The sequence below is a fragment of the Pristiophorus japonicus genome, chromosome 20 (assembly GCF_044704955.1).
Source record: "Pristiophorus japonicus isolate sPriJap1 chromosome 20, sPriJap1.hap1, whole genome shotgun sequence".
NCBI lineage: Eukaryota > Metazoa > Chordata > Chondrichthyes > Pristiophoridae > Pristiophorus > Pristiophorus japonicus.
The window spans coordinates 96,670,444-96,687,924 of NC_091996.1; the positions used below are offsets into that span (position 1 = coordinate 96,670,444).

General features: G+C 53.2%; 1 protein-coding gene across 1 annotated transcript in view; it reads right to left on the bottom strand.

The window, feature by feature from the left end:
* Positions 1-1,175: 1,175 nt before the first annotated feature.
* The window catches only part of tnfsf12 (TNF superfamily member 12), a 63,472-nt gene continuing 47,166 nt past the window's right edge, over positions 1,176-17,481 (bottom strand). Inside the window, exons 4-7 of the mRNA XM_070863531.1 lie at positions 13,279-13,320; positions 9,879-9,920; positions 6,262-6,380; positions 1,176-2,078 (exon numbers count right to left, since the gene is read on the bottom strand). Of these exons, the coding sequence (XP_070719632.1) occupies positions 1,833-2,078; positions 6,262-6,380; positions 9,879-9,920; positions 13,279-13,320 (449 nt within the window). The 3' untranslated portion in view covers positions 1,176-1,832. The remainder of the gene's footprint in view (positions 2,079-6,261; positions 6,381-9,878; positions 9,921-13,278; positions 13,321-17,481) is intronic.

Consider the following 17,481-nt stretch of genomic DNA (forward strand, 5'->3'; position numbering starts at 1 on the left):
GAGGTGACATTGTTGGAAACCGAGATGGAAGCAGCGACGAAACTACTAGCATTCGGCCCATCGTGTCCGCGCCGGCCGACCAAGAACTAACCAGCCTAATCCCACTTCCCAGCTCTGGGTCCGTAACCCACACTTCAGGTGCACATCCAGGTACTTTTTAAATATGGTGAGGGTTTCTGCCTCTACCACCCTTTCAGGCAGTGAGTTCCAGACCCCCACCACCCTCTGGGTGAAGACATTTCCCCCCAAATCCCCCTCTAAACTTCCCCCCAATTACTTTAAATCTATGCCCCCTGGTTGTTGACCCCTCTGCTAAGGGAAACAGGTCCGTCCTATCCAGTCTATCCAGGCCCCTCATAATTTTATACACCTCAATCAGGTCTCCCCTCAGCCTCCTCTGTTCCAAAGAAAACAACCCCAGTCTATCCAATCTGTCCTCATCGCTAAAATTCTCCAGTCCCGGCAACATCCTGGTAAATCTCCTCTGTACCCTCTCCAGTGCAACATCCTGGTAAATCTCCTCTGCACCCTCTCTAGTGCAACATCCTGGTAAATCTCCTCTGTACCCTCTCCAGTGCAACATCCTGGTAAATCTCCTCTGCACCCTCTCCAGTGCAACATCCTGGTAAATCTCCTCTGCACCCTCTCTAGTGCAACATCCTGGTAAATCTCCTCTGTACCCTCTCCAGTGCAACATCCTGGTAGATCTCCTCTGCACCCTCTCCAGTGCAACATCCTGGTAAATCTCCTCTGTACCCTCTCTAGTGCAACATCCTGGTAAATCTCCTCTGTACCCTCTCCAGTGCAACATCCTGGTAAATCTCCTCTGTACCCTCTCCAGTGCAACATCCTGGTAAATCTCCTCTGTACCCTCTCTAGTGCAACATCCTGGTAAATCTCCTCTGTACCCTCTCCAGTGCAACATCCTGGTAAATCTCCTCTGTACCCTCTCCAGTGCAATCACGTCCTTCCTGTAATGTGGTGACCAGAACTGCACGCAGTACTCCAGCTGCGGCCTAACTAGTGTTTTATACAGTTCAAGCATAACCTCCCTGCTCTTGTATTCTATGCCTCAGCTAATAAAAGCAAGTATTCTTAACCACCTTGTCTACACCCCACCCCCCCCGCCCCCCCACCCGTCTCCCCCTCTCCAAATCTTTTGGCCGATGGTTTTAAATCGATGATCTATGGTTAGTGGCCCTCTCGCCAGTGGGATATGTGAATAAAAAAAACAAAAAACTCGAATTAGACGGTGGATAGGCTCTCCTCTCCCTGTCAACACCCCGCGGCTGAGGTCATCGGCAGAAAGCAGGGCCCCACCTCCGAAATCGGCCTTGGGGAGCGCCAGCAAGTCACGGTAAACCGGGTTGAAAGAATGCCGGTATTTTAGGCGGAGGGGGGGTGGGGGGAGTCGAGGGTTACAGGGAGCGGGGGGGGGGGGGGCGTTGGGGGGGAAGTGGAGCTGAGCCCTGACCTCATCGAATGGCGGAGCAGGCTCGAAGGGGGCCGAGGCCTGTTCCCGTTTCCTTACCCAATGCAACAGGAGGGGGCGAAGGGCCCAGTCTCAGATCAGTGAGTACTTTGCCGGTGCTTGTAAACGGGAGGCGAGTGACCCGGGGGAGGAGGCGTTAGCGGGAGGGAATCTACCAACCGCTCCGGGTGGTTCATTCGCAAACGGTGTCCCTACTTTCTTTGCGGCCGTGTTTCTCTGCGTTCAAAGTCTTTGACAATTCCAAGCGGACCCCCACACGTGCACACACACACACACGCAAACACACACACACGTGCACACACACACACACGCAAACACCCCGACGCGCTCCCCCCCCGCTCTAAAGCTTGAACAGTCCGAAGTAGGTGAAAGTTTTGGTCTTCAGCCGCACCCCCGCGATGCTGTGGACCACGATCCGGGCCTCCCTGCGGAGCCGGACCAGGCCGGAAGCCTGGCAGGAGTGGACAGTCAGCTGTTGGCCATAGACGGGAGTCGCGGGCAAGCCCTGCAGGCACTTGAAGGTCACCAGGTTGTCCACCTTCACGTCCAGCTTCAGGTAGGCCGTGGTGTTGTCGTCGCAGTGGACCTGCATCGAGAGAGAGAGAGAGAGAGAGAGAGAGACGCACCGTTACCCTCGCGTCCGCTCAACGTGGCTCCCGCTCTGGCCCCACCAGCTCCTACATAAACAGGAGCAGCAGTCGGCCATTCGGCCCCTCGAGCCCGCTCCGCCATCCAATGAGATCACAGCTGATCTTCGACCTCAACTCCACTTTCCCGCCCGATCCCCATATCCCTCGGTTCCCTTAATATTACAAAGATTAGTGGGAAAGCGGGTTGTGTAGAGGACACAGAGAGGCTGCAAAGAGATTTGGATAGGTTAAGCGAATGGGCTAAGGTTTGGCAGATGGAATACAATGTCGGAAAGTGTGAGGTCATCCACCTTGGGAAAAAACAGTAAAAGGGAATATTATTTGAATGGGGAGAAATTACAACATGCTGTGGTGCAGAGGGACCTGGGGGTCCTTGTGCATGAATCCCAAAAAGTTAGTTTGCAGGTGCAGCAGGTAATCAGGAAGGCGAATGGAATGTTGGCCTTCATTGCGAGAGGGATGGAGTACAAAAGCAGGGAGGTCCTGCTGCAACTGTACAGGGTATTGGTGAGGCCGCACCTGGAGTACTGCGTGCAGTTTTGGTCACCTTACTTAAGGAAGGATATACTAGCTTTGGAGGGGGCACAGAGATGATTCGCTAGGCTGATTCCGGAGATAAGGGGGTTACCTTATGATGATAGATTGAGTAGACTGTGTCTTTACTCGTTGGAGTTCAGAAGGATGAGGGGTGATCTTATAGAAACATTTAAAATAATGAAAGGGATAGACAAGATAGAGGCAGAGAGGTTGTTTCCACTGGTCGGGGAGACTAGAACTAGGGGGCACAGCCTCAAAATATGGGGGAGCCAATTTAAAACCGAGTTGAGAAGGAATTTCTTCTCCCAGAGGGTTGTGAATCTGTGGAATTCTCTGCCCAAGGAAGCAGTTGAGGCTAGCTCATTGAATGTATTCAAGTCACAGATAGATAGATTTTTAACCAAATAAGGGAATTAAGGGTTACGGGGAGCGGGCGGGTAAGTGGAGCTGAGTACACGGCCTGATCAGCCATGATCTTGTTGAATGGCGGAGCAGGCTCGAGGGGCTAGATGGCCTCCTCCTGTTCCTAATTCTTATGTTCTTATGTTCTTATATCCAAAAATCTATCAATCTCTGTCTTGAATATACTCAACGACTGAGCCTCCACAGCCCTCTGGGGCAGAGAATTCCAAAGATTCACCACCCTCTGAGTGAAGAAATTCCTCCTCCTGTCAGTCCTAAATGGCCGACCCCTTATCCTGAGACTGTGTGACCCCTGGTTCTAGACTCCCCAGCCCGGGGGGAAACATCCTCCCTGCATCTACCCTGTCAAGCCCTGTAGGAATTGTGTATGTTTCAACGAGATCACCTCTCATTCTTCTAAACTCCAGAGAATATCGGCCCAGTCTGCTCAATCTCTCCTCATAGGACAATCCCCCCATCCCAGGAATCAGTCTGGTGAACCTTCGCAGCACTCCCTCTATGGCAAGTCTATCCTTCCTTAGGTAAGGAGACCCAAACTGTGCACAATACTCCAGGTGCGGTCTCACCAGGGCCCTGTATAATTGTAGCAAAACTTCCCTACTGTTGTACTCTATCCCCCTTTGCAATAAAGGCCATTTGCCTTCCTCATGGCTTGCTGTACCTGCATACTCGCTTTCTGTGTTTCCTGTATGAGGGCCCTCAAATCTCTCTGAACACAACATTTCATCGTTTCTCCGCCATTAAAAATGATTGTTTTTTTATTTTTCCTACCAAAGTGGATAACCTCACATTTCCCCACGTTATACTCCAACTGTCCCCCCCTACTGCCCACTCACTCAGTCTGTCTATATCCCTTTGCAGGAGCTTTGCATCCTCCTCACAACTTACATTCCCACCGAGCTGCATATCGTCAACGCACCTGGATCTAGTACACTTGGTCCTTTCATCCAAATCATTGATACAGATTGTGAATAGCTGGGGCCTGTAGGGGAGGACGGGAACCCCCTCATTTTACCCAGAAGGAAAAGGGCTGTGGGATCGGTCTGTGCTGTGAATTGAAACCGAGACGGTTTGACCGTGGCAGAGCAGTGATTGGACGGGGGAGGTCACCGGAGGGCCAATGGTGGGACAGAGTCAGCCCGAAGCATGGGGCTTTCAAGCCAATGGGAGAGCACTTGCTCGAAAACTGTGGGACTGACTCATCGCCATTATCGGGCTATTGTCTTCCCCATGTTTACACTATGGAGGGAAATTATGCAGACCTTCAGAAAACTAGGGAACCCAAAACAAACCCAAGGGCCTCCACAATGGCTACGGGAGGCCAACACAATCAACACCCACTCAAACCTTGAGTAGGTTAACATCAGTGGAAAAAACCCGCAATAATCTAAAACTGCTGCATTTTTCAAAAATCACAAAGTCCACCAATGAGAAGAATCGACTTCAGCAGGAGAGGCGGACTGGATAATCTGGCTATAAAAAGGGGTTTCTGACGCATTGTGTGTGGTTCCCTGCCCTCGTGTTCCAACAACCACAGGCCTCTCGACACTGAAGGAAAACCAGTGTCCGAAGACACCGAAGATAGAAGAAACAAACCACCAGTCTGCGGAAGGCACAGTAGTGAGTATAACCTCTGGTCCTCCGAACTCCCAACTCAGTTAGGCCAGGAAAGGGGGGAGGTTGGGCATTGTACTGCTAAACTGGTGTAAAGATTTTCGTTGTGTCCGTTTAGTGGGATTTAGGGGGATTGCTTTTGTTGGTGTATTGCTGTTTGTTGAGTTACACCTTGCCAAATAAATTGGAAGCCTAAAGTTCCTCTTGGAATCACCTTGTCTCAGTTCTATTGTATTACATCTCCTGATCGTGAGTCTTATGTCAGAACCGTGTAAGGGAAGCGAGGAGCGCCTCGAAAATGCTCAACTGTGTGTCACAGGCTAGGGAAGAAGGGGTTCGGAGTGTTTGACACTCACAGGTGCCTCACAGGCTAGGCATAAGCTGTGGGGACGTACAAGTCTCAAAACCCTCTTCATAAGCTGTGGACACAATCTCTCCAGGGGTGCTCTTGCAGCACTCAGGGTACCTCACAGGCCAGGCATAAGCTGTGGACACAGTCTCTCCAGGGGTGCTCTTGCAGCATTCAGGGTACCTCACAGGCCAGGCATAAGCTGTGAGGGCAGAAGCCCAGAGAGAGACACCCAAGGCACAACAACACTCCCCGAGGACCCCTTACAGGCCCAGGCACCGATCCTTGTGGCACCCCACAAGTTACAGCCTGCCAAGCCGAAAATGACCAATTTATTCCCACACTCTGTTTTCTGTCTGTTAACCAATCTTCTATCGATCCAGAGGTGGAGAGATAGAGAGAGAGAGAGAGAGAAATAGAGTTGGAGAGATAGAGAGGGGGAGGCAGAGGTGGAGAAGAGACTGAGGCAGAGAGATAGAAAGAGACAGAGGTAGAGAGATAGAGAAATAGTTGGAGAGATAGTGAGAGGGGAACAGAGGTGGAGATAGAGAGAGACAGAGGTGGAGAGATAGGGAGAGAGGCAGAGAGAGAGAGAGACTGAGGCGGAAAGATGGGAGAGAGGCAGAGAGATAGTGAGAGTGACAAAGGTGGAGAGATAGAAAGACAGAGATGGAGAGGTAGAGAGAGAAATGGAGAGAGAGAGAGAGAGACTGAGATGGAGAGGGAGAGAGAGAGAGACACACACACACAGATGGAGAGAAAGAGAGACAGAGATGGAGAGAGTGAGACAGAGAGATGGCGAGACAGAGATGGTGAGAGGGAGAGAGACCGAGATGGAGAGAGTGAGAAAGACTGAGATGGAGAGAGACAGAGATGGAGAGAGTGAGAAAGACCGAGATGGAGAGAGACAGAGATGGAGAGAGTGAGAAAGACCGAGATGGAGAGAGACAGAGATGGAGAGAGTGAGAAAGACTGAGATGGAGAGAGACAGAGATGGAGAGAGTGAGAGAGACCGAGATGGAGCGAGTGAGAAAGACCGAGATGGAGAGAGACAGAGAGAGAGACAGAGATGGAGAGAGTGAGAGAGACCGAGATGGAGAGGCCGAGGGGGAGAATGTGAATGTTAACCCGGAGGTGTTGCCGGAGGGGAGTTAGACTATAAGGCGTGCCCTGGCCCACGGAGACGAGGCGATTACCTGGCTGTACATGTAATAGATGCCCTCCTTGCGGACAGTGAACTCTCCCGTTCTGTTGTTGTACGACAGTGGACTCTTGAGCTGTAGGTGTCGCTCTGCCCACTGCCTGATGATCCCCCCTGGAACACACAAGATCAGTCGCTAGAATCGTGGCCCATTATCGAGGGTTCAATACACCAGGGGACTGGGAACAATTATATCACTGGATTGTAACATTCTCACCCGTCTGTTCAAATCCCTCTGTGGCCTCACCCCTCCCTATCCTTCTAACCTCCTCCGGCTCCTACAACCCTCCCTATCCTTCTAACCTCCTCCGGCCCCTACACCCCTCCCTATCCTTCTAACCTCCTCCAGCCCCTACACCCCTCCCTATCCTTCTAACCTCCTCCAGCCCCTGCACCCCTCCCTGTCCCTGTATCCTCCTCCAGCCCCTACACCCATCCCTATCTCTGTAACCTCCTCCAGCCCCTACACCCCTCCCTATCTCTGTAACCTCCTCCAGCCCCTACACCCCTCCCTATCTCTGTAACCTCCTCCAGCCCCCACACCCTCCCTATCTCTGTAACCTCCTCCAGACCCTACACCCCTGCCTATCTCTAACTTCCTTCAGCCCGTATACCCCTCCCTATCTCTGTAATCTCCTCCAGCCCACACACCCCCCCACCTCTGTAACCTCCTCCGGCCCCTATGCCCCTCCCTATCTCTGTAACCTCCTCCGGCCCCTACGCCCCTCCCTATCTCTGTAACCTCCTCCAGCCCCTACACCCCTCCCTATCTCTGTAACCTCCTCCGGCCCCTACACCCCTCCCTATCTCTGTAACCTGCTCCAACCCCCTACTCCAAAAGTACTTCATTGGGTGCAAAGCCCTTTGGGACGTCCGGTGGTCATGAAAGGCGCTATATAAATGCAAGTCTTTCTTTCTCACACACAACGCCTTATTGTGCCAGTGTTTCACAGCCAATGAAGGCCATTTTCTGAAGGGCAGTCACTGCCGTCTGGTCGGCGGTCGCTGCAGCCCGTTCGTGAACAGCAAGATCCCACAAAAACGGACCAATGGCCGGACAAACACTGTCGGAAGTGCCGTCTTCCCGGGGCCCCTCGGGTCATTATCACGTCGGTGCCCGTGGGATCTTGCTGTGCGCACATGGGCTGCCCACCCTGTTTCCCGCATTACCACAGTGACTGCGCTGTCAAGCAAAGTAATTCATCGTGGGGCATTCCTGAGACGGCGGAAGGCGCTCGAAGAGACGCGAGTCTTTTACGCCATGTTTTACGAGGTGAAAGGCGCTATGCGAAGCCAAGTTGTTGTTGTTGTCGAGTGCCTGGCGGCTGCAGTTCTGGGCCTGGCCAGCAGAGGGAAGCCTTGGTTGGACAATCCCAGGTTGACCCGTTCCAATCCATTCCTGCTTCCAATGGTCTCATCGACGTCGGCCTCGAGAGGGGGGTGCAGAGGCGATGATTGCAGGCACCGTATAATGTGCTCAATCACAAGGAACAGGACTGTCTGTCAAACACAGAGCCTGTGGGAGGGGAGAGGGGGCAGAAATCAGGAGCTGATATTTCTTTGTCGCTGGCCAAGACCGGCATTTATTGCCCCATCCCCATAATTGCCCCTCGAGAAGGTGGTGGTGAGCCCCCTTCTTGAACCGCTGCAGTCCGTGTGGTGAAGGTGCTCCCACAGTGTTGTTCGGGAGGGAGTTCCAGGATTGTGACCCAGCGACGATGAAGGAACGGCCGATATATTTCCAGGTCGGGATGGTGTGTGACTGGGAGGGGAACGTGGAGGTGGTGGTGTTCCCATGGGCCTGCTGCCCTTGTCCTTCTAGGCGGTAGAGGTCGCGGGTTTGGGAGGTGCTGTCGAAGAAGCCTTGGCGAGTTGTTGCAGTGCATCTTGTAGATGGTGCACACTGCAGCCAGGGGGCGCCGGTGGTGGAGGGAGTGAGTGTTGGAGGTGGTGGAGGGAGTGAGTGTTGAAGGTGGTGGAGGGAGTGAGTGTTGAAGGTGGTGGAGGGAGTGAGTGTTGAAGGTGGTGGAGGGAGTGAGTGTTGAAGGTGGTGGAGGGAGTGAGTGTTGAAGGTGGTGGAGGGAGTGAGTGTTGAAGGTGGTGGAGGGAGTGAGTGTTGAAGGTGGTGGGTAGCGTGTCGATCAAGTGGCTGCTTTGTCCTGGATGGTGTCGAGCTTCTCGAGTGTTGTTGGAGCTGCAACTCATCCAGGCAAGTGGGGAGTGTTCCATCACACTCCTGACTTGTGTCTTGTAGATGCTGGAAAGGCTCTGGGGAGTCAGGGAGTGCTGTGAGGATGTGACTGTGGGCTGCTGCCCAACACATCTGTCGGGACGTCCCAGAGCTGGACAATGAATTGGCTTTGAAGAACACTGACACTTTTCTTCAGGCAAAAAAAGACTTGCATTTATATAACACCTTTCACAACATCCGGACGTCCCAAAGCGCTTTACAGCCAATGAAGTACTTTTGGAGTGCAGTCACTGTTGTAATGTGGGAAACGCCTATTTGCGCACAGCAAGCTCCCACACACAGCGATGTGATAATGACCCGGATAATCTGTTTTTGTTATGTTGATTGAGGGATAAATATTGGCCCCAGGACACCGACGAGAACTCGTTTGCTCATCTTCCAATAGTGGCCCTGTGATCATTTACGTCGACGAGAGAGCACACTGTGCCTCAATTCAACGCCGCATCCAAAAGACAGCACCGCCGACAGTGCGGCACTCCCTCAGTACTGCCCCCTCCGACAGTGCGGCGCTCCCTCAGTACTGCCCCCTCCGACAGTGCGGCACTCCCTCAGTACTGCCCCCTCCGACAGTGCGGCGCTCCCTCAGTACTGCCCCCTCCGACAGTGCGGCACTCCCTCAGTACTGCCCCCTCCGACAGTGCGGCGCTCCCTCAGTACTGCCCCTCCGACAGTGCGGGGCTCCCTCAGTACTGCCCCCTCCGACAGAGCGGCACTCCCTCAGTACTGCCCCCTCCGACAGTGCAGCACTCCCTCAGGGCTGCCCCTCCGACAGTGCGGCGCTCCCTCAGTACTGCCCCTCCGACAGTGCGGGGCTCCCTCAGTACTGCCCCCTCCGACAGAGCGGCACTCCCTCAGTACTGCCCCCTCCGACAGTGCAGCACTCCCTCAGGGCTGCCCCTCCGACAGTGCGGCGCTCCCTCAGTACTGCCCCTCCGACAGTGCGGCACTTCCTCAGTGCTGCCCCTCCGACAGTGCGGCACTCCCTCAGTACTGCCCCCTCCGACAGTGCATCACTCCCTCAGTACTGCCCCTCCAACAGTGCGGCGCTCCCTCAGTGCTGCCCCTCCAACAGTACAGCACTCCCTCAGTACTGCCCCTCCGACAGTGCAGCACTCCCTCAGTACTGCCCCTCCGACAGTACGGCACTCCCTCAGTACTGCCCCTCCGATAGTGCGGCGCTCCCTAATTGTAATTTTATTCCAATGTACAAGACATGTTTGTAGCCTGTTTTGTCTCCGTGGTAACCGGGCAAGGTAGGATAATATTCAGTTCACAGAATCCGAGATACTGAAAGCTGGGTTGCAGTGTTGAAGCAAAAACAGACTGTACGGTTTCCGAGATGAAGAGAAATATTTACCTACCCCTTTCAACGATATATATCCCATCGTCTGTTGAGGGCATCACTGCAAGACAAACATAACATCAATTATAAACAATATTGCTCCAATTTTCACCTCGCATCCTGAACACACCACCACCGGCGTATGGATCCCACACACACTGACTCTCACTGGGGTATGGATCCCACACACACTGACTCTCACTGGGGTACGGGTCCCACACACACTGACTCTCACTGGGGTACAGTCCCACACACACTGACTCTCACTGGGGTACGGGTCCCACACACACTGACTCTCACTGGGGTACAGTCCCACACACACTGACTCTCACTGGGGTACGGATCCCACACACACTGACTCTCACTGGGGTACGGGTACCACACACACTGACTCTCACTGGGGTACAGTCCCACACACACTGACCCTCACTGGGGTACGGGTCCCACACACACTGACTCTCACTGGGGTACAGTTCCACACACACTGACTCTCACTGGGGTACGGGTCTCACACACACTGACTCTCACTGGGGTACAGTCCCACACACACTGACTCTCACTGGGGTACAGTCCCACACACACTGACTCTCACTGGGGTACGGGTCCCACACACACTGACTCTCATTGGGGTACGGATCCCACACACACTGACTCTCACTGGGGTATGGATCCCACACACACTGACTCTCACTGGGGTACGGGTACCACACACACTGACTCTCACTGGGGTACAGTCCCACACACACTGACTCTCACTGGGGTACGGGTACCACACACACTGACTCTCACTGGGGTATGGATCCCACACACACTGACTCTCACTGGGGTACAGTCCCACACACACTGACTCTCACTGGGGTACAGTCCCACACACACTGACTCTCACTGGGGTACAGGTCCCACACACACTGACTCTCACTGGGGTACGGGTCCCACACACACTGACTCTCACTGGGGTACTGGTCCCACACACACTGACTCTCACTGGGGTATGGATCCCACACACACTGACTCTCACTGGGGTACGGGTCCCACACACACTGACTCTCACTGGGGTACAGGTCCCACACACACTGACTCTCACTGGGGCACAGTCCCACACAAACTGACTCTCACTGGGGTACAGTCCCACACACACTGACTCTCACTGGGGTACAGTCCCACACACACTGACTCTCACTGGGGTACAGTCCCACACATACTGACTCTCACTGGGGTACAGTACCACATACACTGACTCTCACTGGGGTACGGATCCCACACACACTGACTCTCACTGGGGTACAGTCCCACACACACTGACTCTCACTGGGGTACAGTCCCACACACACTGACTCTCACTGGGGTACAGTCCCACACACACTGACTCTCACTGGGGTATGGGTCCCACACACACTGACTCTCACTGGGGTACGGGTCCCACACACACTGACTCTCACTGGGGTACGGGTCTCACACACACTGACTCTCACTGGGGTACTGGTCCCACACACACTGACTCTCACTGGGGTATGGATCCCACACACACTGACTCTCACTGGGGTACGGGTCCCACACACACTGACTCTCACTGGGGTACAGGTCCCACACACACTGACTCTCACTGGGGCACAGTCCCACACACACTGACTCTCACTGGGGTACAGTCCCACACACACTGACTCTCACTGGGGTACAGTCCCACACACACTGACTCTCACTGGGGTACAGTCCCACACATACTGACTCTCACTGGGGTACAGTACCACATACACTGACTCTCACTGGGGTACGGATCCCACACACACTGACTCTCACTGGGGTACAGTCCCACACACACTGACTCTCACTGGGGTACAGTCCCACACACACTGACTCTCACTGGGGTACAGTCCCACACACACTGACTCTCACTGGGGTATGGGTCCCACACACACTGACTCTCACTGGGGTACGGGTCCCACACACACTGACTCTCACTGGGGTACGGGTCTCACACACACTGACTCTCACTGGGGTACAGTCCCACACACACTGACTCTCACTGGGGTACGGGTCCCACATACACTGACTCTCACTGGGGTACAGTCCCACACACACTGACTCTCACTGGGGTACGGGTCCCACACACACTGACTCTCACTGGGGTACGTGTCCCACACACACTGACTCTCACTGGGGTACGGGTCCCACACACACTGAGTCTCACTGGGGTATGGGTCCCACACACACTGACTCTCACTGGGGTATGTGTCCCACACACACTGACTCTCACTGGGGTACGGGTCCCACACACACTGACTCTCACTGGGGTACGGATCCCACACACACTGACTCTCACTGGGGTACGGTCCCACACACACTGACTCTCACTGGGGTACAGTCCCACACACACTGACTCTCACTGGGGTACAGTCCCACACACACTGACTCTCACTGGGGTATAGTCCCACTCACACTGACTCTCACTGGGATACAGTCCCACACACACTGACTCTCACTGGGGTACAGTCCCACACACACTGACTCTCACTGGGGTACAGTCCAACACACACTGACTCTCACTGGGGCACAGTCCCACACACACCGACTCTCACTGGGGTACGGGTCCCACACACTGACTCTCACTGGGGTACATTCCCACACACACTGACTCTCACTGGGGTACAGATCCCACACACACTGACTCTCACTGGGGTATGGGTCCCACACACACTGACTCTCACTGGGGTATGTGTCCCACACACACTGACTCTCACTGGGGTACGGGTCCCACACACACTGACTCTCACTGGGGTACGGTCCCACACACACTGACTCTCACTGGGGTACGGGTCCCACACACACTGACTCTCACTGGGGTATGTGTCCCACACACACTGACTCTCACTGGGGTACGGGTCCCACACACACTGACTCTCACTGGGGTACGGTCCCACACACACTGACTCTCACTGGGGTACAGTCCCACACACACTGACTCTCACTGGGGTACAGTCCCACACACACTGACTCTCACTGGGGTACAGTCCCACACACACTGACTCTCACTGGGGTACAGTCCCACTCACACTGACTCTCACTGGGGTACATTCCCACACACACACAGACTCTCACTGGGGTATGTGTCCCACACACACTGACTCTCACTGGGGTACGGGTCCCACACACACTGACTCTCACTGGGGTACGGGTCCCACACACACTGACTCTCACTGGGGTACAGTCCCACACACTGACTCTCACTGGGGTGCGGGTCCCACACGCACTTGATTGAGGATTATGGGGAGAGGGAGGATGTGAGGGATGTGGGGTGTCGGTGAGCAGTGTGGCTTGACATGTAACACAACGCTCTGTTTCGCACTAATCTGCAAAGACCCTACACCCAGGAGGGGCCGTCGGGATGCACTGATCTCCCGATCAATAAGTGGCGACGTTACCTTCGAAGTGAGCAGCGACCGGCTTGATCTTCGGTCCGGGGGCTGTGAAGGGAAAGAGAATGAGGAATGATTACCGCCATGGACAGGAACATATCTGGGCAGCTCCAAGGTGGGCCGTGTGTGGTGGAGAGCAGGTTGGTGGGATTGACCACTCGGGAATGGGATTATTAAACTACGTGACTCAAAGAGAGGCGTCTGTCAGGACGCCCCGACACTGCGGGCCAATGAATTGGTTTTGAAGTTCACAGACGCTGTTGTGTTGTAGCCAAGCAAAGACTTGCATTTATAGTCTAGTGCTCCCTCAGTACTGCCCCTCCGACAGTGCGGCACTCCCTTAGTACTGCCCCTCCGACAGTGCGGCACTCCCTTAGTATTGCCCCTCCGACAGTGTGGCACTCCCTCAGTATTGCCCCTCCGATAGTGCAGCACTCCCTTAGTACTGCCCCTCCGACAGTGCGGCGCTCCCTCAGTACTGCCCCTCCGACAGTGCAGCACTCCCTCAGTATTGCCCCTCCGACAGTGCAGCACTCCCTCAGTACTGCCCCTCCGACAGTGCAGCACTCCCTCAGTATTGCCCCTCCGACAGTGCAGCACTCCCTCAGTACTGCCCCTCCGACAGTGCGGCACTCCCTCAGTATTGCCCCTCCGACAGTGCAGCGCTCCCTCAGTACTGCCCCTCCAACAGTGCGGCACTCCCTCAGCACTGCACTGGGTGTGTGGGCCCGGATTTTGTGCTCAATCTCTGCAGTGGGGCATCGACCTTCTGACTTGCAGTGGAGGGGAGCGATTCACTGACCTCTTAACTGCCACCCTGTCAGCCTCCCACAGTTGGAATAGCCAGCGGGCGTCCTTGCTTGGGCTCAGACACACACACACACACACACACACACACACACATGCGCACACACACACAGACACACAGGCACACGCAGACACACACACACACAGACACACACACACACACGCAGACACACAGACAGGCACACACACACACAGACACACACACACAGACACACAGACAGACACACAGGCACACACACAGACACATACACACACAGAGACACACAGACACACAACACACACAGACACACACACAGACACGCACACAGACATACAGACACACACAGACACGCACAGACACACACACAGACATACAGACACACACAACACACACAGACACACACACACACAGACACACACACACGTACACACACACATACACACAGACACACAGGCACACACACACACACAGATACACAGACATACACACACACAGACACATAGACACACACACAGACACACACACAGACACACAACACACACACACACAGACACATAGACACACACACAGACACACACACAGACACACACACAGACACGCACACAGACACACAGACACACACAGACACACACAGACACACACACACAGACACGCACACACAGACACGCACACACAGACACGCACACAGACACACACAGACACACACACAGACACACAACACACACACAGACACAATCTGACTGGCCACTTGGGGCAGATCGTCTGGTAGCTGAGAAGCTGAAAGGGACTGGAGGGAGACAGACAAGAATAGTTGACATAGAAACATAGAAAATAGGTGCAGGAGTAGGCCATTCGGCCCTTCGAGCCTGCACCACCATTCAATAAGATCATGGCTGATCATTCCCTCAGTACCCCTTTCCTGCTTTCTCTCCATACCCCTTGATCCCTTTAGCTGTTAGGGCCACATCTAACTCCCTCTTGAATAAATCCAATGAACTGGCCTCAACAACTCTCTGCGGTAGGGAATTCCACAGGTTCACAATTCTCTGAGTGAAGAAGTTTCTCCTCATCTCGTTCCTAAATGGCTTACCCCTTATCCTTAGACTGTGTGAGCCCTGGTTCTGGACTTCCCCAACATTGGGAACATTCTTCCTGCATCTAACCTGTCCAGTCCCGTCAGAATTTTATATGTTTCTATGAGGTCCCCTCTCATTCTTCTAAATTCCAGTGAATATAAGCCTAGTCGATCCAGTCTTTCTTCATATGTCAGTCCTGCCATCCCTGGAATCAGTCTGGTGAACCTTCGCTGCACTCCCTCAATAGCAAGAACATCCTTCCTCAGATTAGGAGACCAAAACTGAACACAATATTCCAGGTGAGGCCTCAGCAAGGCCCTGTACAACTGCAGCAAGACCTCCCTGCTCCTATACTCAAATCCCCTAGCTCTGAAGGCCAGCATACCATTTGCCTTCTTCACCGCCTGCTGTACCTACATGCCAACTTTCAATGTCTTGATGTACCATGAGACCCAGGTCTCGTTGCACCTCCCCTTTTCCTAATCTGTCATCATTCAGATAATATTCTGCCTTCCTGTTTTTGCTACCAAAGTGGATAACCTCACATTTATCCACATTATACTGCATCTGCCATGCATTTGCCCACTCACCTAACCTGTCCAAGTCACCCTGCAGCCTCTTAGCATCCTCCTCACAGCTCACACTGTCACCCAGCTCAGTGTCATCTGCAAACTTGGAGATATTACATTCAGTTCCTTCGTCCAAATCATTTATATATATTGTAAACAGCTGGGGTCCCAGCACTGAGCCCTGCAGTACCCCACTAGTCACTGCCTGCCATTCCGAAAAGGACCCGTTTATTCCGACTCTTTGCTTTCTGTCTGCCAACCAGTTCTCTATCCACATCAATATATTACCCCCAATAACATGTGCTTAAATTTTGCACATTAATCTCTTGTGTGGGACCTTGTCAAAAGCCTTTTGAAAGTCCAAATACACCACATCCACTGGTTCTCCCTTGTCCACTCTACTAGTTACATCCTCAAAAAAATCTAGAAGATTTGTCAAGCATGATTTCCCTTTCATAAATCCATGCTGACTTGGACTGATCCTGTCACTGCTTTCCAAATGCGCTGCTCTTTCATCTTTAATAATTGATTCCAACATTTTCCCCACTACTGATGTCAGGCTAACCGGTCTATAATTCCCTGTATTCTCTCTCCCTCCCTTTTTAAAAAGTGGTGTTACATTAGCTACCCTCCAGTCCATAGGAACTGATCCAGAGTCGATAGACTGTTGGAAAATGACCACCAATGCATCCACTATTTCTAGGGCCACTTCCTTAAGTACTCTGGGATGCAGACTATCAGGTCCCGGGGATTTATCGGCCTTCAATCCCATCAATTTCCCTAACACAATTTCCTGACTAATAAGGATTTCCTTCAGTTCCTCCTTCTCGCTAGACCCTCGGTCCAATAGTATTTCCGGAACGTTATTTGTGTCTTCCTTTGTGAAGACAGAACCAAAGCTTTCTCTCATACTCCATTTTCCCCCCTCCTAATGTCCTTCCTTACTATTGCGTAAATCTCCTCTTTAACCAGCAACGCTACCCCTTTCCTTTCTGTCTATCTTTCCTGAATGTTGAATATCCCTGGATGTTGAGTTCCCAGCCTTGGTTACCCTGGAGCCATGTCTCCGTAATCCCAATTACATCATATCCGTTAACAGCTGCCAGCGCAGTTAATTTGTCCACCTTATTACGAATGCTCCTCGCATTGAGGCACAGAGCCTTCGGGCTTGTTTTTTTAACGCTCCTTGTCCTTTGTATTACAGCCGCAATATACAGGGTGGAGACTTCTAAATCCTAGTTCAACCAACAAGTGCGGAGTGATGCATTTCGGAGGGGAGAGTGAGGAGGGGGAATGGTGATGGGGGTGAGATGGAGAGGGGTGGGGGGCTGCTGATGTGGAGCACACACCCCGGCACAGAGCAGTGGGCCCAGCGGCCTGTTCCTGGGCTGTACACTCGCTGGAATTCTATGTAGAGGGGTACAATTTTTCGGGGGACACAGGAAGAGAGAGACCCGGGGGTATGTGGGCACAAGCCTCTCACGGTGGCAGGGCAGGTTAAGGAAGCGGTTAAAAATGCACACAGGGTCCTGGGCTTCATAAATAGAGGCACAGAGTACAAACGCAGGGACATTGTTGAACCTTCATAAAACACCGGTTCGGTCTCAACTGGAGTATTGTGTCCAATTCTGGGCCCCGCACTTTAGGAAGGATGTGAAGGCCTTAGAGAGGGCGCAGAAAAGGTTTACCAGAATGGTTCCAGGGATGAGGGACTTCAGTTACGGGGAGAGACTGGAGAAACTGGGGTTGTTCTCCTCGGAGCAGAGAAGGTTGAGAG